Source organism: Camelus ferus, chromosome 34 (assembly GCF_009834535.1).
Source record: "Camelus ferus isolate YT-003-E chromosome 34, BCGSAC_Cfer_1.0, whole genome shotgun sequence".
NCBI classification, from domain to species: Eukaryota; Metazoa; Chordata; class Mammalia; order Artiodactyla; family Camelidae; genus Camelus; species Camelus ferus.
Window position 1 is genome coordinate 17,798,428 of NC_045729.1, and position 24,850 is coordinate 17,823,277.

General features: G+C 48.8%; 1 protein-coding gene and 1 long non-coding RNA gene across 2 annotated transcripts; both read right to left on the minus strand.

Annotated features, from left to right (window-relative positions):
* Positions 1-4,449: 4,449 nt before the first annotated feature.
* On the minus strand, positions 4,450-21,465 carry LOC116661268. Its single transcript, XR_004317083.1, has 3 exons — positions 21,453-21,465; positions 19,114-19,118; positions 4,450-7,114 (listed from the first exon to the last, which is right to left on the minus strand). It is a non-coding gene; the product is annotated as an uncharacterized LOC116661268 (long non-coding RNA).
* On the minus strand, positions 19,352-20,911 carry KCNA1 (potassium voltage-gated channel subfamily A member 1). Its single transcript, XM_006175540.3, is given in 2 exon segments — positions 19,352-19,620; positions 19,622-20,911. Coding segments are annotated over 2 exon segments (1,488 nt in total). The 5' UTR covers positions 20,897-20,911; the 3' UTR covers positions 19,352-19,407.
* Positions 21,466-24,850: the final 3,385 nt, after the last annotated feature.

Here is a 24,850-nt window from a genome sequence, read left to right on the forward strand (position 1 = left end):
AGAGTCAGCGCAAAGTGAGGGCACAAAATGCTCCATTATCGTTTAAGGGAAACTGACTGGTACTATTTAAACCCACGTTACTTTTGACTGAATTTACCTGCTGTAATTTTAAAGTAGAAAAGAGAGTGAAGTAAGTCAGACAAGACAGATATCACATGACATCACTTGTATGTGGGCTCTGGAACAAATGATACAAATTCTGCTTACAAGCCAAAAACAGACTCGCGGACATAGAAAAATAAACTATGGCTACCAAAGGGGAGAGGGCAAGGAGGGATAAATTAGGGGCGGGGGGTTAACTGACACCCAGGACTGTGTAAAATAGATAAACAACAGAGAGCTACCGCAGAGCGCAGGGAGCTGTGTTCAGTTTCCTGTAATAACCTACAACGGAAAAGAACCTGAAAAGAAACTGTGTATGTGTGTGTAGGTATGACTGAAGCGCTTCGCTGTGCACCTGAAACTAACATGGTAAATCAGCTACATTTCAGTAAAAAAAATTTTTTTAAAGCGAGAGGGAAAATGATTTTCAGTTTCATTGTCAATTGCAAGGACACTCAGACATCCAGTCCTGCACACCCAACTCTGTTCAGGGGCACATCCATCCATGCGGGCAGCACGAGGCAGCCGGCACTGAGTGGGGGACGCTGTCGGTTTTGGGGGGGGCACCCAGGGACACACAATGTGGCTCCTTCTCATAAGAACCTTAACACGTCATGAGGGAGAAAGACATAAACTGGTTGTTATTAAGTGTGAAGAACCGTGAAAGGGGTAAATAGGTGCTTTGCCACTTCTGGGAACAAAGAAAAGATACAGGCAGGACAAAGGAAACGCCCCTCCACCTCTTACGGTGTATCAGTGCCTGACTTCGGTGTGCGGTTTGGGTAACTGTCACTCATGAGAGGCAGAATGTGGACAGACACACTAAAATTAGATCAGTGACCACAGGTAGGAGGAAGAGCCATCGGCACTGAGAAAACGCACTGCCGTTTCCTGGATTTGTCGTTGGTGCTAATCCAACGGCTGGTATCTTTACAAGATCGGGGAAACTTAGACACTGACAGACACGAAGAGGGGAACCGCCACATGAGACAAGCACAGACTGGGGTCCTGCTGCTCCGGCCAGGAGCCCCACGGGCTGCCAGCAGCCACCAGGCGCTGGAAGAGGCGGGAAGGGGCCTCTCCGCGCGCCTTCCGAGAGGGCGCAGGCTTGGCGACATCTTGATTTCAGACTTTCAGCCTCCAGAACTGGGACAGAATGCATTTCTGTTGTTTAAGCCCCCTCCCCTGCAAAAGTAAGGATGCTTCATGGCTCAGGTTAGTCCCCACCCTTCACCCCCAGCAGCCCTCCAGACCCTCCGCTCAGAGCTACGTGCTCCTCTTGGTCTCCTCTGCCACCGGTGAGCTCACCCCATCATACTGTCAGTCAGACCACACTGAGCTCCAGGGAACCCTGTGTTTTTTTTAATTGAAGTACAGTCGACTTACAGTGTTGTATTAATTTCTGGTGGATAGCATAGCAGTTCATACGTATAGTATTCCTTTTCATATTCTTTTTCATGATAGGCTATTATAAGGTGTTGACTATCATTCCCTGTGCTGCACAGCAGGACCTAGTTTTATATATAGCAGTGTGTATCGGCACATCCCAAACTCCCAACTTGTCCCTCCCCGTTTTTTAATTCCCAGAGTCTGAATACCAAAGTCCAGTCCCCAGAAAGGACCCAGAGAATTTGCTCTTGATCCAACATTTGGGAGTCAGGGGCGACTGTGCGCCTATTTTTAAGCCACAAGGAAATGAGTGAGTGTGTGTATTTCTGTAAGTGTCTTGACGTATGTTCTGGGTTGACAAAAGCTGTTGGCATCTCCTTGGCAGATGAACTGGCTACACTTGCCACTTTCTTGGCATCTGGCTCCTAAGTCAACTCCCTGCCCATGGTCTATTTCTTCCCTGGAAATAATCACTAAAAAAAAAAAAACAGACCCCAAGTGTTTTATTCTTTCTTCATCAAATCTTTCACTTAACAACAACGTCTGCCCTGCCGCTTATAATACAGCTGAACGGGGCAGGCCTCTCCGCCGCCCTGGTGAACGAACGGTGAGTTGGCCGGGATAAGAACGCTGCCACATGGATGAGAAACAGTGGAGAGGATTGTAAACAAAGGGGAATGATAAATGGCTCTGTTGCAAGGGGGTGGGAGGTGTTTAGCGGCGTGTTCCGTGGGTGGGTGCTGGGCCCGATTTCCCTGAGCGTCTTTATTAATGACGAGGTCGGAGGAGAAAGCACTCGGAGCACGTTCATCAGAAGCAGGAGGATGCTAAATTGGGAGGTGCTGCCAACACCACGGAGGACAAAGCAGCAGCTCACGATGGGGCTGGGGGAGGCAATCTCGGCAAAGGAGAGGAGAGCAGGGACCCGCTGGGTGACAAGACCCCCCCTACAGAGACCACCTGAGCCTCAGCAGGGCTCTCACCGGAAGTCACTGATTTAGGAAAAAAAATTGCTTTTTTAAAAACCTCCAAGGTTCCATAGTTTTTGAGGTGGCGGGGAGCCTCGGGCTGGCTTAGTCCTGAAAGCATTAAAAGCGCTGAACTGCTTTCATGAGCCGCGAACGCTCAGCAGAGCGAAGTGGCCGCGCCCGCGCCACCCCTGGGCGTGAGAGCAGGGAGACGAGAGGCAGCGCCCCGCTCTGTGAATAGTCACCGTCTGACTTCTGAGCGAGGGGATATTTCACCCCTGTTGGGCCTTCTGGTTTCTAGTCTTGGGTCTGCCATTAATTTAGTGTCATTTTCAGAAGTTCCTCTTCCTTTTCTGGGCTTGTTTCACTGTCTTTTCCAGAAAGGACTCCTGTCTCCTTCGCTCTCCCAGGGCTGCTTAAAGGAGCGCGGTTGCAAGGCCCTGGCGGAATGGCTAATTTCATGGCTCCAGGGGGAAAATTCATGAGGAAGACCTTGCGGGCCGTGCGGAGGAGAGAAGCCTGTTTCCTGCCCACAGGAATGGCAGATGGGGAACTCGTCACCCTGTTCTCAGAGAGTCAAATGGTAAATCTGGAAGGATGAAGCAGAGCTGAAGACTTTGGAACACGGAGCTCCTTGAAGAAAGCTGTTCATAAATAATATATTGAAGCACTTAAGAATCCTACCTGCTTGCAAAATTTTCCTGAGTCCTGAGACAGCACCCAACATAGCAAAATACTCTCTTTCCTCATTCATTCAGTATTGACTGAGCTCTGACTCAGTACCAAACATGCATCCTGCTCCCTGAGGAGCTCGGTGTAATAGGAGTGACACGTGAAAATAAGAATTAGTTCCAATACAGTTCTCATAGTGTCGTGGTGGGGAGAGCGGTCGCAGATGTCTGAGCTGGGTCTTTGAATACTTGTCTATTAAAAATAAACGTGGGAGAGTGGGGCAATGTCACGCACTGGACGGTCGCGCAAAGGCGTGATGACTCCGAAATAAAGGCACGTTTAATACACTTTCTAGAAATGCCGAGCGGTCCTGTGAGGTCCCACTGCGCGATGCACAAAGCAGATCAGGAATGAAACTTCCCTGAGTTCCCGCTACTTCAAAGGGACGAGAGGAGGTGCATTCCTTGCACGGGAGATTCGCTGGGTTGGATTTTAAGGTCCTCCGTTACTGTGCTATGGAATTTGGGTTTCATGTACTAGGGAAGTATTCATATTTTCAAAGCAGAGAATAATGTTATCAAGCATCTAAAAAAGCAGACCACTCTTGTATGTTTGCTAAAATTCCCAGCTAGGAAGCCTAGCTTCTTTCCTTCACGTCAGCGTGCTTGGGCCGATCAGATAACACTGGATGTGCCAAAACATCATTTCAAACATTTAACATTATGAGATGCAGCCCGGTTGAAACACACAATCGTGTATATCTTGTACCAGGAAGACCTCAACAAACCTTTTTCTTTTTAATGAATATGTGTAAATTATAAACAGCTCTGTTCGGAAAAACGAATGCATTTTGGATTCAGCTTCACTGAGTGTTCCTAACATCATGCTGTATAGTCTCTCTGTCCTGACAGGACGCCTTAGGAAGGGCACCTGAATGCCACCTATTCACTGGTATTTACATCATCTTCCTAAGTTCGCGTCAGATCACTGATCCTCACAGCCGTATGAGACCGCGTGACCACATCCTGGGCAGAGAATCAGGATTCCTGGCTTCTGTCCCTTCTCCCACCCAGCTCTCTGCCCCTGGACAGTGGGACACCCACTGCTCTGCCCTCCTCTGCAGCAGAATCAAGTTCATGATGCACTGAGATAACGGTAAAGAGCTGGATTTGCAAACTGGTAACTGCCAAGCTCTTTCAGGACCACAACACTGAAAGGATGGGGACCTGGCAAGGAGGCTGTGGAGGTGAGTCAAACATGGAAAAGGTGAAAGAAGATGACCGGAAAGGTTCAGGCCAGCTCTGGGTCTGCGGTGCCGTGACGTGTAGCCAAGGCAGCTTACGGGCAAGGTCCAAATAACCAGTTCGGTTTCTCTGGATATAAAGATCTCTGTGCTGCAATGGAAACGAAGGCTTGTGTCTTAACATTCCACCAAAAAACAACAAAAAAAAAGGGCCACCTATGGGAATGACGGCTGCATTAACACAGCGACACAGTAAATGGTTTCTGAGCCCAGATTTAGCTTCTGAGTAAAAGATCAAACCCAAACAAAACAAGACCCTTCTTTCCTTCCAAGCCAGCACCTCTCTGATTCCACTTCTGTGACAAGAACACCGTCATGGAAACAGTGCCCAAGATGCAGCCAGGAAGCCCACGGAGCTGCCACTTTCTTGTGGCTGCAAAGACCCGACAGAAAACTCCACGGTGAGGCTGGACTTCCTCCTCTTCTCTCTTGAGTAACTGGCACCCAAGAAACTTTCATTCCATAGTAACTAAAACTATTCCAGAGCTCAGATGTTGTCTAGACTTTTTTTTTTTTTTTTGGCTATTACAGCTCTGGACTGGAGTATATGCTCACGAAACTGCCTTGGTCGATACGGATTTCCATGTCTCATACTATTTGCACTTGAGATCCCAGCTAAATGTAACTGAATTCCAGCCAATGCAAACCTAGAACTTCTGTAACGTTCTCACTTGGTACTTTGTGTTCAAGAGTCTCGTTTTTGTGTGTCCTGAGACAAATAAAATATATAAGCAATCATGTATGTAATAGACTCCCAATTGTTCCATCCTTAAGTGTGGATGCACACAAACTCTATCTAATTAGAAGCTCTCCTGTTCAAGGCAGCCGGCTCAGATCAGCAGGGCTTGGCACAGCTGAAGCCTGGGGCAAGGTTTGCTCCTGACCATGCTCTGTACGCTTTGCGTGAAGGAAAATGGCCACGGCCAGTGCCTCTCAAGCCCCCTCCCGTGTCTACGGCATTAGTCGCGTGGGAATTCACCGGGAGGGCGGGTAACTTAGACTCCCACCCTCACAAATATCTTTCTGGATGAGCAGAGTCTTAAGTCGGAGCAAATATTTTTATTTGCAAAAATTCAGTCTACCCCTGGAGTGCCGTATGCCTACTCAGTACATACACACCAAAGAAATAACTCTTTCCTTCACCAGAAGACACCGAGATGTTAGTGATCTCAGTTGTCTACAGCCCTTCCGATTTTGTTATCCTTGAGAGAAGGGGCTCCATTTGGGGAGACTTGCTCATTTTTCTAGAAGGATCAGATGACAGTCATGATGCTTCTAGTGCCAGAAAGAGAAGGACTTTTCTGTTCCAACTCAGCTTTTCCCCATAGGCCACTTTTCCAGAAGAGTCTGATCTGAAACAGGGTCATATTTAGCTATTTTTTTCCCTGGTGGCTAGAAATTTTTAATTAAAGAAGAATGAAAGGTAAGTTAAAAAGCAAAGGCAATGCAAAGGAACACACAGACACACAAAGACACTATTTGCAGCATGGAGGTATGAGGTAACAACCCTCTGTATTTTCCCACTACTTTTGTGCAGAGACCTGCAGGTTTCAGGTAACAGCATGGCCCCGACGATGGTGGCAACGTCTAACTATCATAGGTCTTCGGCACCTCTGAAACTGGCCCGCCTTGAATGTGGCTAATCCAGCCTTACTCCTTAAATGGGTAGGTTATAAACTACGGGGATCCACAGGGTTATGTGACCTACTGCCTAAGCCCAAAGGAGAGGGCATTTTATTCTAAACTTCAAATATTAAAACACTAAGTTTGGGATGCAAAATATGAAATCTAGATTTCCAGCACAAGTGTGACTCAATATGACAAGGTGACAGAAGTTTAGAGAATCAAACTTGTTCTCCCTATAGTTTCAAATCCACTTTGGACCAGGTCTGTTTCTGGTGCAACAAGCTTTTAGCAAATGCAGATTTCCTGTGAGCAGGTCCGAGACCCAGAGTCAGAAGGATTACCATAAATCACATAGCCTAGAGGATTTTTTTCTCAGCTCCAAGTGCAAAGCTATCCAAACAATGAATCCCCCCGACCCAGATCTGTTTTCTGCTGAAAAATCTAAATAATCCTGTCATTTCTGGTCCAAATGCAAAGCTGCCTCTCTTAACGAGGATGCAGGTGCACGATCTCCATGCCGAGCCGTTCTAAATCGGCCACAAAAACACTTAGGGGCAGGGGGATAGTGCCACAGGGTCTGAGAGTCTCCTTTTAAAAGCCCCCTTCCCATCGGCTCCCTTCCAGGCACATCTTTATCATCCCTGTGGCACATTAAGAGGAAGTGCTAATGTTATCCAGATGCATTAAGTCACACAAGCGGTTTGGTGCATTTCACTGGGACCTCAAAGCACTACACCACAGAGGTGTCCAGGCGAAGCAAGGAGCTGGCCACGTCGATACCATCCGAGCCTGTGCTCTGAGCACACATTACAGAGAGCACAGTCACCCGGCCCGTGCCATTAGGCAGTGTTAGCCAGCATCCCCCATCACTCCTGATTAATAATTGAACTCGATCCATACAGGAGAGCTCTGGCCAGTCAGGAAGATGCTTCTAGCACGCATTAGAGAGGAGCATCTCCAGGGGCCTCCGAGCACTCTGTCCATTTAACAAGTCAATCTACAAACTGCAGTCAACTCTTGATTATTGGAAACTGATGGTCTTCTGCATGTTCCTCTTCCTCCCTCCCAGTGCCTTCCCTCACCCCTAGCCCTGGTGGTGGGTGCTCTGATGCATCACCCAAGCCCCCTTCCTGCCTGGAGGACTCAGTTCCCCAGCTGCTAGGAGAGCTCTCATCATCAGTCCTCCTCGGAAGCTGCCTCTGGTGAAGAGCGTCACCTCAGCCAAGGTCACGTTCCTTCCCAAGGCAGCCTCATCCAAAGACGGACCAATGAGAACGTCTAAAGACCTGGTCCCACCGCAGGATGACTCTGAAGGGTCATCCCAGACTCAGAGCTCCCGCAAGGATGGCCAAGCCTCTCTTGTGACTGTGTTGCAGCCCGACTTCTCCCCTGCTCGCCCCTGCTTTCTCTTCTCCCCTCGGGAGCACTCCCCGACAATCTTCCTGCCGATCTTCTCCACCTCAGGCCTTGTTCCCCAGGGGATGCAACCTGCAACAGGAGACAAATGTCTCCACCTTAGCCTCCACCTCAAGAAGCTGTCTCAAGGGTCAAATAAAACAATGTGCGTGAAATTTCCCTACACCTTGTAAAAGATAGAAAAGGACACATTACACTTCCCCTTTAACTAAGACACCATTCAATTATGTGGGTTTTGCACATGAAACAAACAGAAGTGCAATTTCTGTTTAGAGTTAAAATAAAGCTAGAGGGTCCAAGCTCACTGAGGCTTGAACTGAAAAAACACTGAAACTGGATGGCGTTAGTACATTATTAAATCACATACGTTGTCATCCATTTAAAACAATCCTCCATCTTTCAAATTTGAGGAGTGTTGCCAGCCTTTGTGGCGGTAAAACACCCTTCTTCAAGAGGCATCAAAATTTTCATTTTCGAGTCAGCCAAAACAGCATCCCTGAGACAGGTCCTCTGGTTCTCACCTGTGTTTATACATCTGCTCACGAAGCCTTAGAGACACGCCATGGGGCCCACAAACCCAGACTCTGCAAAGCCAAGGCAACAACTTGGAGCTTCCGGCCTGGTGTTCCCCTGGGAAATGCCACTTCCTCAGCGGATCATACGACAGAAAATACACACTTTTTGAATTTGACAGCACAGCAGGAAATGGCCCAGGTAAGAAGAGACCAGGGACAGTGTTTGGAGATGACCACACCGCTGGCCCCGGCAGGGATCCACCAGGCATACTATCCACTCTGGGTGCACCTGCGCTGTCCTGGGGGTGATGGAGCGTGAGCCAGGCGGGAGAGAACCAGAGCCTCCCTCACCGCTGTCCGTGGGGTGAGCACCCACAGCCCAGAGGAAAATGTCCTGGGACCCCCAGATTTTGCTGTTTTTTGTTTTCTTTTCTTTTCTTTCATTTAAATGGTAGTTCTTTAATTGCAAAATAGAAAACTTTATCATGCTATTTTTATGATTTTTTTTTCTTTAACTAAAAGGAGTGGTGACAAATGTTTAGAATCAACTGAAAGTGTTACCCTATCTGGGCTGAGACCTACCTGTCCCGTAGCCCAGGTGACACCTGCGGGTTCACGGACAGGTAGAAGGGTAGAGGTCAGACTGCGGAGACATGCATGTACATGTGTGTTCATGTGTGTACAGGTGTGTGCACACGCATAAGCATGAGCTGGGGCTGGCAGGCATTTTCCTGGTGACACAGACATCAGGACCCCCAAATAAATAATGTGTGGGCTTTCAGTAGCATAAGCAAGGGATAAAACACACCTGGCATATAATTCCTGATTCTGTAGGTCTTCCCAGAAGCACTTATATTTACAGAGTCCTAGTTCTCCATCTTCAAGTTAAGTGTCCAGTCCCCTTTCCCACTTTGAATCTTGAAAGGTACATACACTGAAATGCCAGTAAAAAGACTTTTATGGCTCTCGAGAAATACTCAAATGTCTACAGCCATCCACCCAAAAGATGGTGCTGTACCACATCAAACCCCAGACAGTCAAAGACTATGAGCAACAATTTTCCAGTAAAATTAACTGCCAACATCTGACCATTGAGGGAAACAAAGGTATATACGGAAAATGTGGTAATCCAGTCTCAAGCAGAACAGACCAAAAAAATCTGTTTTCCGGAAGTGTCCAGGCTTCAGGTCTAGGGAGGGAACTCAATTATCAATGAACTATTTTGACTAAAATTACAATCCCTGTCAAAGGGAACCACAAAAAAGATTCTTCCCCCAAAGAAACAGCACCAAGAACAAGTTTTGTTTGTTTGTTTGTTTTTTAAGAATCTCAACTACTATGTGAACTAAATTGGGGAACTGAATCCGACACAACAAGGTTCAACGTCAGCCCAGTCAGAGGCTGGGAATTGCTGTAACAGGCTGAGCGGTTCAGAATTTCCACCCGCAGGGTTACTGTAAAATGTATGTGAATGGCGGAGCTTGCACCTAAAATAAAATCATCGGATACAAAGGAAATGCATTTAAGTGAAACATGGTTACTTTCGTTCACATTACAAGAATTTGCCTTATAAAAATCATCTTAAATAATTTTCCCTTTAGGTCACTATGTAGGTCTGGGACCTACGGAAATGGTGTTCTTAAGTTTTGGACTCTAGAGTCCTGGGGCTTCCCAAGATCATACCTTAGAATCATCTAATGAATCCCACTTCTCTCTGTAAGACTCGGTTTAAATAAACTGTGATAATAAGGGTCTACCTTACTGAGCACCAGCAAACTTCCTGGATAATTTAGCGCAGAGTCTGGCACCATTTCCACCACAACTTGGCTGACCGTTGAGCTCATTAAAATGACCTAGAAGACTATTTATATAGCTTGTATTAAACAGCATAATAGTCCATCACATTAACTGATAAGCCATTATTTCAGTCACCATAATAAGCAAGGGTAATTAATGAGTGACTAGGACATGGCTTATTGTACAGCAGATGAGCCAAGCTCTTAAATCTCTTCAATGTCGACCCATTTCCTGGTCATCCATTAAAGCTGCAGACTGGAAGGCCATCCTATGCCAAACTTCCCACCTTCAGGCAGATGAAACACCACAGTTCTCATGTTACCCATCATACTCTCCCTGCAGACTCCGGAGAATTATAATTAAAGTCAAGTATTCGGCTTCCTCGTGCTGAACAACCTCCTCTCACCCATCCAGTGGGCATCCCTGCCTTGAAACACCACTTTGAGGCACTGCTTGGAAATTCCTGCAGTGGGCAACCATTTTTCTTCCCACACACTAATCAACATGTATGTTATAAAGTTACATTATTCTGTTTTCTGAATTATCTACATTGCGATGAAATGGCATTAAGAGGACTCCCCTTTATCCATTAGAGATAGGCATTGTTTTAAAAATCCCAACAAATGGGATCTTCATCCTCCAGAAACTTAAAAGAAAACCATTCCACCTTAACTGGAAATGTCTCTTAAAAATAAGCTGATCTCAAAAAAAAATTTTTTTTTTAAATAAAATAAAATAAAATAAAAATAAGCTGATCTCCTGTGATTTTTCAAAAACTGAGCTGGGCGTCCCTTCTTGTAGGACTGACTTACATACAACCATTCTCCGAAACTTCTGTTTTGGCTGTTAATGAAGAGGAAACACTTCGTGGGGGAAATCTCAGTCCCAGAGAGATTCTCTTGGAAATTCACTTAAAACCAAATTACTCCTTTTCTGAAATACTGAAATAATTATATTGTATTGAATGAAAAAGAAAATCACTGTAGAGATAAAGTGTCTTGGATTTCCAAACACCCTTAACTCAAGAGTTGAGGAATATGCATTTTTAATAAAAGTTGGATTTGGCCCTGTGCTCAAAACTTAAATTATCCCAAGCTTAAGCTTAAGCTTAATCGCCTGGTCATTCATTGTCCTCTGATTTCAATTCTGAAAAAATACATTTCAACTAGAATTAGTTTCTCTAGAAATGTCCCTAAAATGCATTTAATGCTCAGCACTTGAAACGCTATTACAGCAAACGAGCAAACGTGAACAGATCATGTCAAATCTATTTAAAAAAAAAAACATAAGCAATTAGAGAACTCAATCTCACACTTGAAGTTTCATGTCTAGAAAATGTTTCCTGAACCAAAGATTCTCAGATACTCAACTCCTTACTTAATTACAATGAAATTCCTTAAGAAAACCAGATGACAGTCTTGCTGCTATCGAAATCACAGCTCCTTGATGCAGTTTTATGAAAGAAGGGCTGGACCCCTGGAGAGATACTATAACTTATAAATTTTCATGAGCATCTTTGTAGCATAGGTGCTAGTCCAGAAAAAGGCTGTATTGACTCACACATGCTCGTGAGGGTGATTTATTTCTAGCAAGGGAAGTTAAGAATAGGTTTTTATATTTATATAATGTCTCTCAGACAAGCATAGGAGAAAATTTTGGAAACAACATCTTGCTTTATTTTTCAATATTCACAGGTGGCAAGAAAAAAAATTCAAATGACACAATATTTTGCACAAGGGGGAAATGAGGCAAAGAGAAGAGATGAAAATTATTAAAGATACCTTCTTTTTCCTCAGCTTTTTGCACGACAGTTCACCCTTGATATTTGGAGTCTGAAGAGGTAAAACAGTATTAAAAGCAGGGCAAGGGAAAAACAAAACTAGAAACAGTGGCTTCGCGTTCTGTGGGGCCACTGCCTACCTGGCAAATACGCGGGATGTACTGAAGTTTCCTCCCGGAAACATCTCTGCCCCAAGCTTTCAAGTTCCACATCGTACAGTTAATCTTTGAATCAAGCCTCTGATCCCCCGGAGTCTTCCTGTAAAGTCCATCTCCTCCCCCTGCTCCTCCGCTCACCATTATAATTCGTATAGTAACATCTCTCTTAATATCTCACATTCATGGAACATGCTCGAATTTACGGACCGTGCTAACTTATCTCATTTAATCCACACAACCCTACGCGGTATTTGCATTTCCTTTTTATATATGAGCAACTTAAAGCCTCAAAGAGCCCACAGCCCTCAGCACAGCTCACGAGTCTTTCTTTGCCATATGACGCTCCACCTTCCAGCACACCCCCAGCTAATAACCATTCAGACAGAACGCGATCTAAGGCCCTCTAAGGTAAATGATCTCTGGACGCCCAACAACATAAAGACAGGGAGCTCCAAAAGGTATCAGCCCAAAGCCTAAGTCAAGGCCAGAGCTGAGCGAAAACACTGTCGCATAAGAAGGTAATTCAAAGAAGACCTAAAGGTTCTAGCCAGGGTTCAAGAAACTGCCCTCCGTAATGGGTTTAGAATTCAGACTTATTGTCACACCAGGAAACAAAGGGGAACACGCATTAGAACCCCTGTAGTTCATCAATTTGAAGATTCTTTCCTTTTTTAAAAAAATTTATGGAAGTAGAGTTGACTTACAGTATTAAATTAGTTTCAAGTGTGCAACATAGTGATTTGATGTTGATTCCTTTTGTTTTGTTCTGTTTACGTTCTTACATCTCTAAAACCAGGATGAATCAATGTAAAGGCCAGTCATAATTGTCAAAGTTCTCTCTTTCTTACAAATGTGTCAAACAAGGGTGCATCTTAAAAATCAGTGGTAGTGGGGAGAGCATAGCTCAGTGGCAGAGCGCATGCTTAGCATGCACGAGGTCCTGGGTCCAATCCCCGGTACCTCCACTAAAAATAAATAAAAGTAAATAAATCAATTATCTCCCTCCCAAAAAAATTAATTAAAAAAAATTTTTAATCTAAGGTATATTGGATTCAATTAATTTAGTAGAATTTTTTGATTATCTGGTTTTAAGCTGGTTCAAAGGGCTGCTTTCCAGTCCTGAGGCATGACCACGCTGTCTTACCCACACAGGACTTTGCCATGGGGCACACTCTGCCCAGCCTCAGGGCTCGCCTTCCCCCCACCCTCAGGCCTGGTGGGCTCCGCAAGTCTAGACTGATGGCAGGAAGCTTCAGCCAGCTTCCCGACCCAGAGGCAGAGGAGCTCGCGTCGCGTTACGTCAGACCTCTGTTCTTGACTCCTCTGCCTGGCCCCCCTTAAAACCAGCCTGGCTTCATTCTGAAGCTCTGTCAACAATACACTCCGGGGTCGCCCTGCCCCTGCCGCTACCTGGCTCTGCCTGCCTCTGCTCCAAGAAGAGCTCTGAGAAGCACCCTCGGGGCTGTGAGTGCCCTGGCTCGTGGGCCCACCGCACTGATGTGGTTCTAGCTCTTTCGGACCCTTCTCGGCCAGAGCTCAGCCTTGCCTGTTTTCCAGCCACAACAGAAAAATGGTGGGCAGCATCATCTGCTTTCAGTGGGAACTTCCACAGCAAAAGCAAGATTTGTCTCCGACTCTTACCATTTGAACCTCTCACAGTGCAATCCAATTCCAGGACGGCGTACCAGCCCCCCCAAAGCGTTTGGCATGGGACAGACACCTGCCACCGAGCATGGAACCTTGTTTTCTTTAGCGTCAAAGAGCTTGTGTAAAACGTGATAGTCACAAGGAAGGAGAGAGAATCTCTAAATCTCAGGAAGAATGAAAAAAAGTGTATCAATGCATCATTTTTAAAATAAATAGGAAGAAAGAAATATTAACCACACATAGAACTATGCGGGGAAAGCGTCTGTGAAGCACAGTTTGGGATCACTGCGCTCTGACATAACAAAATCACTTCTAACACCACAGAGTAACTGTCAAGCTACTGGATGCCAGACCACGGCGCTATTACACACACACACACACACACACACCACTATCCTTCCTGTAAAGCTTGGTCGGCAAACGAAGAATACAGTTTCAAATCAAAAACAATTTAAGCAAATATAATCAATTGCTTTACTCCCTTGGGCCTCATTTCTTTTCCCCTTTTCCAAGTTTGATCCCCACTGGTCAAATTCCGACCCCCTCTACTTGGGAGCCTACCTGAGACCAAACTGCAAAGGTATTGTTAAAATTCAACCGCGGTGTTGCACTGAAGAAAGAGTCCATGAGTTTCAAAGAAAGTGAGGTTGCTTCAATTATATCTTGGATTCACCATGTTATTTAAAGAGACACCCCACCCCCAGAAAGGGTTTCTGAAACACTGTTTTAAACAAGAGACAAATAACCAGTCAAGATGTTCCTTGATAAGATCCTTAAAAATTATCTTTAATTGATGCCGAATATGAACAGATCATAAAGTGACAGAAGCAAGTAAAATTGCATAGATGGAAACTATGCACTTCAATCAGGCTCTCGATTCGTAACATTCAACGTCCTCTACCCGACCTAGTCAACAGTTAGGGCAGGGAGAATGCACAGCAGGTGCCAATGGGACACGTCCTTAACTCAAGGCGTAAGCAACTGGCCAACTCAACACATGAAATAGCGCTGTTTCAGCTTAAATGGTTTGTTGTCCTGATGGTGCACTTGAAGACTACTCAGTTGGTATCTTTAACCGTGGTGAAACGTGCTCTTTAATAGCAGAGGTATGTCACATAAAGCCCGTCCTTCCTACTTACAGCCGCTGAGTGAACAGCGCACGGAAGAGAAGAAAGGTGTGTCTGGAGCTTTTGGAAAGGAGGGAACTCGGACCTGGGATATTTCACGAGGGCTTTGTGTTTCATTTTGCTTTATTTCCTTACACCATTTCTTCTTCCTCCCTGGTTGTGGTACAAAACTTTTCTCTCCTCTTCGAAGTCTCGTGTCATAAAAAGTAAACCCCTCATTAGCCCCTAAATGAAAGTCACTGCAACTCGGGCTAATGTCCTGAAAGCTAATGGTCCTGAGGACAGCAGAGCTTCACCCCGTACATGCACCTGGGCTTCTCAAGAAAGCCCATGGTCATTTTGCCTGAGCAAAGAGATTGGCGTTTGTTCCCAAGATTTCCGAGCCTTACATCTATACCCTGAATGAGTTTGCACAGTGACCCAAGGCAACGGACCGGTTTTGGTTAACAACTCGGCTCCTCTTCGAGTCTTTACAAAAATAAGTAGTGCACGTTCTTCTAAGGTCTACCTGAGTCATGCTGGACATGTTCGAGTTTACCCTGAAATCCCACGGGATAAATGCGAGCGCGAATGCATCGCACGGTGGACGAGAGGCCACCTCCTGAGATGGCGATTAACTTGGGTTGTGTCTGGTTTAAAAAGGTGTGTTTGTTGGTCTTCTTAAAACAAACATAAACATTGAAAGATTCCATCCTTTCTCAAAAAAGCGGGAAGATAAAATGGCTGTTTAGCAGTTTATATGCTAACAATTTCATGCTGCGGATGGTTCCCATGCACTGACTCTCACCTCTCCAGGAGAGAGCCATTCCTGGGAGAAAGGGGGCACTTGCCCTCTCCTTCGGTTCAGTCCCATCTATGGAACAAGGAATTCAATGTTTGAAACGCATGTGTTTTGAGGTCTCCTAGTAAATGGGAGGATTGGGAAACGATTTCTACTGGGTTGTCAGATGTTCACTCATTTGAAAAATCTGTAACCACACACAACACGAAGAAGGCCCTCGGTGGACTAAACCAAACTCTTTCTTACTTAAAGACATCTATTCCTCACTTTACCATTTTTATTTATTCTCAAGTGAGTCAAGACTCCACAGTGAAATCTAAGCTGACCGGACAGTCTCACTTTGGAAATGTGACTGTCCCTCGGCCACACTCCAGGAGAAGGGTCTGCTCTTGGTGTGCTGGATCTTGCTGGGCCAACTCACTGACACAATGAACCATTTTCACTGATCATCAGAACTCAGCTCTCAAGGGGGCGGGGAGGGAGGGCTGCGCGCAGATGGGGAGGAGGCAACGCCAACACAAAATCCTCTCCTGGCTACAATCTGTCTTCTTTGAATCTGAGGACAGAGGAAATTAATGTCTTTGGTCTCTCTGATTCAGATCCCTCGAGGTGAGTTAACCACTTCCGAGATTCTGGGAAGGCTAGCAGCCCTGGTGTGACCCAGCCCCTCCGCTGCCGCCCTATTGAACTAGGGCCTCAGTACACCGGAAGGGCAGGGCTATGGCTCTCGGCGCGTCAGAAGTCTTCCCCTGCTGGAGAAAACCAGTGTTCAAGACATGAGCCGTGAACGCTCAAGACCTAGGAAGGGGACGAAAAGGTACAAAGCCTGATCACATAAACATAAGGAAGGAAATCCAAGGAGAGCCACTCCATAGTAGGCAGTTTTGTTAAGCGCACCTTCAGGTCTACAAAACCATTTCAGCACATTCCTGTGCAAAGGGGTGAGAGCTCTGCCAGCCGGCGCGTGCCTGTGCTACACAGACCGTCCCTGTGCTCCAGTCTTCCTCACTTGGTTTCAAAGAGCTACAGATGGATAAGCAGCATTCATTTTCCCCAAACCACCCAGACTCGTAACAACAGCTCCTCCCCGACCCAGGCGGCAGGCCGGCAGCATGCAGCACTCCTGCCGGTGACACATGCGGAAGGGCCCGCCCGGGGCAGCGAGGCGCTGCGAGAGCGGGCCCCGGGGGCCCAAGCCAGTCTTCTCAGTCCTGGGGCCCTGTTCTCATCCTCTGACCCACCATCCCACAGTACTGAGCGGATTATTGCTGTTGACAGAGTGCAGCCTTTCAAGTTCTGTGTGTCCTCGACCTCAAAGTCTAAATAAAAGATCAAGATACTCTCTGGAGCTGTGGGGGAGGTTGACACTTTTTCCCCGTTTTATAAGCAGGTGGGACAGAAACAGCCAGGATGAGTCGAGGTCGAAACCAGAAGGAAACACTGCAGGGAGGTCAGATGCTGTGCTGTCCTTCGCCCCATCTTCCACGGCATGTGTCCTGTCCTTCTTCCAGATTCAGAGAAGCCGCACAGGAAAAGAACACGTTCAAGTTCTTTCTTTCCACTGAGTCAGTCAGCCTGGGTGTGACTCCAGCTTGGTGCTTTATTGCCTCACTGCTAGTTCTAAGGTAGGATTGGGGAGGGAGGGAAGTCACGGGGAAGATTTCCAGAAGCAGCAGGGCAGGGATGAAAGGCGCTGGGCAGCAGGCAGCCGCGTGCTAAATGCAGAATGAGGATCCCCACTTTGGGTCCTTCAAAAGGCTGTGAGTGCCTCCCTGGAGGTGGACGGCTGCTGGCCTCCAGAGGCCGGTGTGATGTGGCTTTCTCTCAGCTAGGCACAGGGTCCCCACCGTTCTCTGGCCTGGGTGCCAGGGGCGACAGAAGTTAGATGTTCAACCTGCGAAGTGGCTACCAGGTGGACCATCCCAGGAGCATCGTAGGAAATACTCGAAGGAGGGGCCAGGAGACAAGGTCTAGGGAAGGTTGCTCTGAATGGAGCATTCTCACATCCACAATGATGCCTGCAAAGATCGGGTGGCAGAGGGTGGCCAAAGTGCTGTGGCAGACAGAGGAGGAGCGCAGAGATGTGCAGGGACCGCCAGGCTGGCCCCGAGGAAACCTGGCTTGTCCAGAGCAACCCTCAAGAGGAAACAAACTCCCCAAGAGTTTATATTGGCTTCTGGTGGAGAAGAAGGGAAAACCAGTTCACAGTTCTCATCCAATTCGAAGATGGGTCTCAGGCCCCAGTGTCCATCCCACGTCAGTCACGCTGCCGAAGGGACTGAGTCCAGTGGATGAGAGAGGCAGGCCCCTCTCGGATGTCTCCCGTCCCGGGTGCCGGACGGTGCGGGGTCCCCATGGCGTGCAGGGAGACAGCGAGGGTGGAAAAAGGAAAAGCCAAAGATCTGTGCCCCAACCCTTCCTCCCTTTTGTTACATAACTTCTCAGCTTGGTTAATGGAGGCACTTTCTGCAGTTCGCTGTGGGTACAGGATAAAGGCACTAAAGCAACTATTAAATCAATTGGTTGAGTTTCTTCAGGGAGCCTCAAGGTGGGGGCAAGGGAGGTGAAGTCTTAGGACTTCAGATCAGGACTGCAAAAAGAAATCAGCTCTGCTTTGGATGCATACGATGGATAAACACTTTCATTTACATCTTAAGAATGCACCAGATCACATGCAGTATGCACCTTTGTTTGTTTGTTTGTTTGTTTGTTTTGCTTGTGTTTATCTTCAGCTAGAAAAGAATGCTTAGTTCTTACGTGTTGCTATATATCTTAGTCTTCCACAGAGCTTCCCTTTAAGGGATGGGCGTATTGGTCCCCTCTCTGCCTACATCTGCACAGACACCTGACACTTCCCTGAGCAAAGGCAGGAAAATTGACTGAGTGCCCCCCACCCCCACCCCCCATTATTTCTTTTGGGCCCTTTGTCCCGCAAACTTGTAATTTTTATTAATTTTTAATGTTTTAATTAAATTAATCATGCACTAATTAATTCAAGGTACATCTTAATCAAAGAGGCCATAATGCTGGATAAGAGAACATGCTTTGAGCTCCAAAAAGTTACTGTTCCCATCGGACTAACATATGGACTTAAATACAGTACTTTATTTACTAATAAAGTAGTTAATAAATGAAGGAGTGCACTTTTGGTGAATGCAAATGAAGAAGGATCTATTTTTAGAAGAGTCAATTCCAAAGTAAGCTTATCCCCTATTGTCTGAGTTCACGTTCTTGGCATGCGATTACAAAATAAATATGGTCAGATTCAAACATGCGCACACTTGGTTCCACCTGTGCTCTCTTGCAATAAGGAGGCTAAGGTTTTGCATCCAGCTCTGAGGCCAGGGGTCAGGGTGCAGGACTGGGGAGAAAAGACCCACTGGGTGCTTCTGCAGTCGAGAATCTTAGCAGCACTGCAGATGAACCAGTGACTTTCATTCAGTTATCTTTTTTCTTGGAGAAGAGTTTGAATCAGAAGGGAATGGGGCAGAGGGAAAATCTCTACAGACCAGGACCAGTATCAGATTTATAAGGTGCTTTGTGAACCAGTCTCGAGTAATTTTTTTTTTCACCTTGGAATACGCAGTTCTGTTGATCAGAATAAAAACATCTGTCCGCTGCCTGTTTCAGTGGGCATATATCATGCTACACAGAACACCCCTGATGCACGGCCTTCAGTGTGCTGTGCAGTCTGCAAAGATTTCATCTTGGAGTCCCATGCAAATTTTAATTGTATTCCTAAGTGATCATCTGATTCTTAGTTAAAAGGAAAAAAAAAATTGAAAAAGCCAACAGGGATTAAAAATGGGGAAGCATATGAATCTTATTTTACCTAGACTAGTTCATGGACTGAGTTATTTTAAACCAGTTTTAGAAAATACACTTTCTTTTCCCTTTTTTTTTTAATCAAATGAAAATAGTTTCTTTTTTTCATGGCTCCTGAAAGCTCGCCACCCCCAAACAGCAATGCCACAACGCATTGACAGTTAAATAGAGCATTCAAAGACTACTTAGTGAAGTATCTACAAAGAGTGACCTGGGTCACTCGGGGTTTGGTTCTGTTTGGTGTCTTAAGTCTTTCAAGCTGCTAAGTGGGGGGGCTTTTTAGTGTGTTGGCTTGGCTGTTTTAAACATCAGTCAGTAGCTTGCTCTTGTTAACGCAGTTTTGGTTAGCTAGGGTGCAGTTGCCAGTTCGGATGCTGGCCTGTCTAAAATGGGCTATGCTATTGTTCATGTCCTCTTCAATCTCCATGTACTCAGACTTGCTGATAGTGGAGGAGCTGCGCCGACTGAGGTCACTGTCAGAGGCTAAATTAGGCGCACTGACGTGGAGCAGCTGAGGCTTGCTCCTCCCCCTCCGTCTCCCGGTGGTAGAAATAGTTGAAATTGGACACAATGACAGGTACGGGCAGGGCAATTGTCAGCACACCAGCGATGGCACACAAGGAGCCCACGATCTTGCCTCCAATTGTCACAGGGTACATGTCACCGTATCCCACGGTGGTCATGGACACCACCGCCCACCAGAAAGCGTCGGGGATACTGGAAAAGTGCGACTCAGCTTCTTCCGCCTCGGCAAAGTAAACTGCACTGGAGAACAGTATGACCCCGATGAAGAGGAAAAAGATAAGCAGCCCTAGCTCCCTCATGCTAGCTTTGAGGGTCTGACCCAGGATCTGGAGGCCCTTTGAGTGGCGGGAGAGTTTGAAGATTCTAAAAACCCTTACCAGCCGGATAACCCTGAGGATGGCCAGCGAGGTGGCCTGCTCGCCCTTCTGGTTCCCCTCCTGCTGGGCTATCTCAGTGCCCAGGGTGATGAAGTAGGGGATGATGGCCACGATGTCGATGAAGTTCATGATGTTCTTAAAGAAGTCTGTCTTGCTGGGGCAGGCGAAGAAGCGCACCAGCAGCTCGAAGGAGAACCAGATGATGCAGAGGGTCTCCACGATGAAGAAGGGGTCTGTGAAGATGTTGGCACTGTAGACAAGCGTGGTGTTGTCGATGCGGTGGACGGTGCCCATGAAGTCCTTGTCATCCTTCAGCTCGGGCAGCGTCTCCAGGCAAAAGATGACGATGGAGATGAGGATGACCATGACGGAGACGATGGCGATGACCCGAGCCGGCCCCGAGCTCTCCGGGTACTCGAAGAGCAGCCACACCTGGCGCTGGTATTCCTTCTCGGGCAGGGGGCGCTCCTCTTCCTTGATGAAGCCCTCGTCCTCCCGGAACTTGTCCATGGCCTCCTCGCCGAGCTCGTAAAACTTGATCTCCTCGGAGAACATGTCCAGCGGCACGTTGACCGGCCTCCGCAGCCGGCCCCCCGACTGGTAGTAGTAGAGGATGGCGTCGAAGCTGGGCCGGTTGCGGTCGAAGAAGTACTCGTTCCTCAGCGGGTCGAAGTAGCGCATGCGTTTCTTAGGGTTGCCCAGCAGGGTGTTGGGGAACTGCGCCAGCGTCTTGAGCTGCGTCTCGAAGCGCAGCCCCGAGATGTTGATGACCACGCGTTCGCAGCACTCGTGGTCGTCGTGCTCGGCCGGCCGCGGGTAGCTGCCGTCCTGGGGGTGGCCCGGGGCGGCCGAAGCCTCGTCCACGTTGTCTCCCGGCATCACCGTCATGATGGAAGCGGGGGGCGGCGGCGGGAGACCGGGGGCGGACCCGGGTTGGGGAGGAGCGAGGGAGGCGGGGTGGGGGGGACCCGCGCGTCACCCCGCTCCCAGGGGGCGGGGCTTTCAAGCCGGCAGGTGGAGAGATCCACCACTTGGCTCCTCAGTACTGCCCCTTCCGCCCCGCCTGTTCCTCAGTTTGGAATCCCCCTCGCCTGCAGCCCCGGGTGCAGCTTTTCGCCGGGTCGGGGGTGTGGGGGAGGGTTGATGTTTCTTCCTGCTCCGAGGTGGCCTTAACTCAGCGCTGTTCTAGCGGACCCGGCCATCGCTCCGGGGTCACCCTGGCCTCCCCTCCCCTCCGCGAGCCCTCCTAGGACCCGTTGTAGAGCCAGCTCAGCAGATCCCCTCGCCTGCCACCCCCTCTGCTTCTCCTTGGTTCTCCCCCCTCCTAGCCCTCTTCGCCTGCCGCCTTCTAAGCTCCCACCGGGGCAATCGATGGACGCTGCAGAGAAATAGAAAGTGATACGGGGGTAGATCAGAGGCGTTCACATGGGACGGACCCACAGACACGGAAGAGCACAGACCTCTAGCTTTTTTAGGAAGCACGGGACTTTGGCTAGGGTTATCACATACACGCAGACAGACACACGCAGACACCCGAAATCCGAGTTTGGGGCTCGTCCATCCCACTTTCCCCATTGCCCAACAGCCGATCTGTTTACAACTTCGTTAAACTAGAGATCGGAAAAGCGCCGAGAGACGCTGGGGGAGCTCCAGGTCCAGGCAGCATCCCCGCACCCCTGGCTTCCCCCACCCGCCGCCCCAAGCCCCGCTTCTGCAGCCCCGAACTGGGGAGCACCCTACCTGGCCGGCCGGCTTGGCGCAGGGGCGGTGCTGAGTCGGCGGAGAGCCCGACTGGGAATGCGGCAGGTCGCCTTTGCCGTAGCCCGGCGGGAGCCGCGGCCGCCGCAGCATCCGAGGGGCGCCGGGGCAAACGTGCGGCCCTCGCCCCTCGTCCTGTGCCCCTTCAGTCGGTCGGTCGCTTTACTGGGCAGCTACGGCCGAAATGTCCGTTGCCCACCCCCATTCTCACCCGTGGCCAGCAACCTGGAGACGCAGTCCTCTCTCGGGTGCGGGGAGTTCCGGAGGCTGCGGGGTGGAGAGGCAAAATGCCACCCTCTCCCGAGCTCTGAAGCAAATGACGGTAAGCAGCGCTCTCGCCCCCTCCCAACACCGTGGGAGCCCTTGATTCGATCCCGAAGGAGGCGAGAGAGCAAGAGCCTGGATCTACATGGCTCGCGGGTCGCCTCCGCTTCCCGCACCCCGGCGCGGACCTCGCCGAGGCTACGCCGCACGCCGGGAGCCGATGGGAGCTCCGAGTGGGGCAGGGTGCGTGCGGCGCGGGTCCGCTCGGTCCATTTCTGGGCGCTGCAAGATCAGCAGAAACCTGAGAGAGCGCCCGGAATGCGGAGCAGCGATTGGCCCACCCAGGCGTGGGATGGGGAGGGCGGGGGAGGGCGGGAGCGAGGAGGTAGATGGAAAACAGGAGGGGGTGGCTTGGCAGAGGGGGGCTGTCATTCAGTTCCCACCCTTGCCGGCACAGGTTTCCTTCTGCCAGAAAAGCTGACCCCCCAGTTCTACTTCCCTTACGGTCCACAGCCCCGCACACGCCCGGCCCCCGGCCACGACCTTCCCCGGGAATTTCGCATTGGAAATGGTCAGGTCCGACGCAATGCAGGCGGTGATGTTGCTGGCACAACTCCTCGGACGGGCTTGCGTTTGTGCAGTCCCACAGCAACCCGCTTCTCGGCGCGCTGGCCGGCCCCTCCCGCAGGGGGCTCTCTGCAGGGCCGGCCCGGCTTCTCCCCGCCGGCCCCGGGGCGATGCAGACTCGGGGTTGGGCTCTGCAGCTGAGCATCGCCCGGGTTTGTTCTCTGTCATCTACTGCAAGGCGGTGGTGCTGAGTGTGTCCCTTTTTGACCTACGATGGGAGTTGAAGCTTTCTTGCCCTCAGATTATTTTGAAATACTGAGAATGTGACTTGTGGGAAACCAAAGGTTCCGTGGGTTTGTGGGCTTGTCTGCCAACTTGGTGCTAATTGGGGCGAATCTGAGAAGCAAGTCTCCTGCCCACCTCCCACCCACGTCCCTCCTCCCGAAGCCTCTCTTCCCGGCCTAGTGCCTTCACAGGGCGACTTGCAAGGAATTGCAACTTCTCGGGGAAAGGGTCCGCACGGAGGCGCTGGGCGTCAAGGGCCGGGGGCGTGCGCGGTGCGCTCAGAGTGCGGCTCCCGCTGCGCCCCCAGAGGCGCTGCGCCTTGGCGCCGGCAGCGCCAGAGAAGGCAGCCAGCAGCTCTGGTGCTTCAACTGCTGCCGAGTCTCCAAGGAGGCTGCCAGATCCCGGAGTCGCCGCCGATTGGCTTCCCGGCTGCACTGGGACCACCCCTTCGCGCCGCAGCGACCGCGGTGCCTCCCGCCTACGCCACCCACCTCTTTAATCAAAGCCAAAGATTGCATCCTCCCCGCTCTATTGTGGCTAGTGGAGAGCGGGGGCCTCTCGGGGTTGCCCAGGCGGTGCAGCAGGCCCGGGGAAGGGACTAGTTAAGTCCCTCCTCCAGATAGACTCCAGCATTCCTCTCAGAAAAAAATAAATATTTGTTCCCTCCGCTCCTGCAGAGCCACATCCCAGCTTTTCTTTTACGAACAATGAGTTCTCTTAAACTCCTCCTTCCCGTAGTAAACGCTGCCCTTTCCTCGCCTTCCACACGCATATTCCTGCGTCCCAGTAGCCCCGTGGTGCTTTACCTCTCCACCCTATTGCTATATTTAAAAAAGAAAAAAGAAAGAAAAGAAAACGGGAGGCTCTGAGCTGAAATACGAAGTCCCTTGTTTTTGTCGCTGCTTCTGCTGCAATGGCTGCTGGCACTGTCACAGCCTGATGGGAGATCACCCTACTACTAGACCCCATGAACATTTTTGACCAGGTTCTATCCATCCTGGGCCTCCTGCCTGGCTCCTGGGCCTCCCTCTGCCTGTAGCCCCCTTCCTTCTTTTACACATTTCCAAGACCATCATCTCCCCAGTCTCATGTGGATGCACTTGTCCTGATTCAGCATCTGGATGTTGCCTTACTTGAAGAGATTTACAGACTGGATGGGATCCCAGGTTCGTAAATTCAGAGTTTTATTAGGGGACATAATAAGATTGGGGTTTTCAACATCTCCGGCAGATATCTTAATAGCAGGACTGGAGCTGCGAGGAACTGGAAGGACATTGTTGATCTAGGAACTCATCATCCTTGCGGCAAGTCCGCCGTTGGTGAGGGTCTGAAGGTATTTATTTATACAACAAATATTTTCTCAGCTCCAGCTGTGTGTCAGACAAGTTCTAGCACTGGAGACACAGCCATAACTCAGACATGAAGTCCCAGACCTCCCGGAGCTTACATTCTTGTGGGAGAGACAGATAATCAACAAATAAACCATACATCATAACGTTAGGTTAAAAAAAATTTTTTTTAAGAGGCAGACAGTGACAAATACAGGTTTACACGGATAGAAAGGACCTCTCTGCAGAGGTAACATCTGAACAAAGAAATTCAAGAAGAGAGAGATCAAGGAACTGGGGGATCAGAAGGACAGATGGGAAGCAAATGCAGAAGTTCCAGGGCAAGGACGAGCTCAGCATATTTGGAAAACAAAAGAAGGCTGGAAAGAAGTGGCCAAGGAAGAGTGCTGGAGAAAGAAGGCCAGAAGAGTAAGCAGGGACCAGATCACCTGCAGGGTCTCTTAAGCCACTGGAAGAATATTTTGTTTTATTCTGAGGGCAGTGGGAAGATACTGGAAGCCATGGATCCAGGCAGTAACATAGTATGATTTGCCATTTTTAAAGGTTATTCTGGCTACTCGAAACAAAGCGCGAGGTAAATTATTAAATAGCATAAGCAAAGATGGCTTAAGCAAAGAAG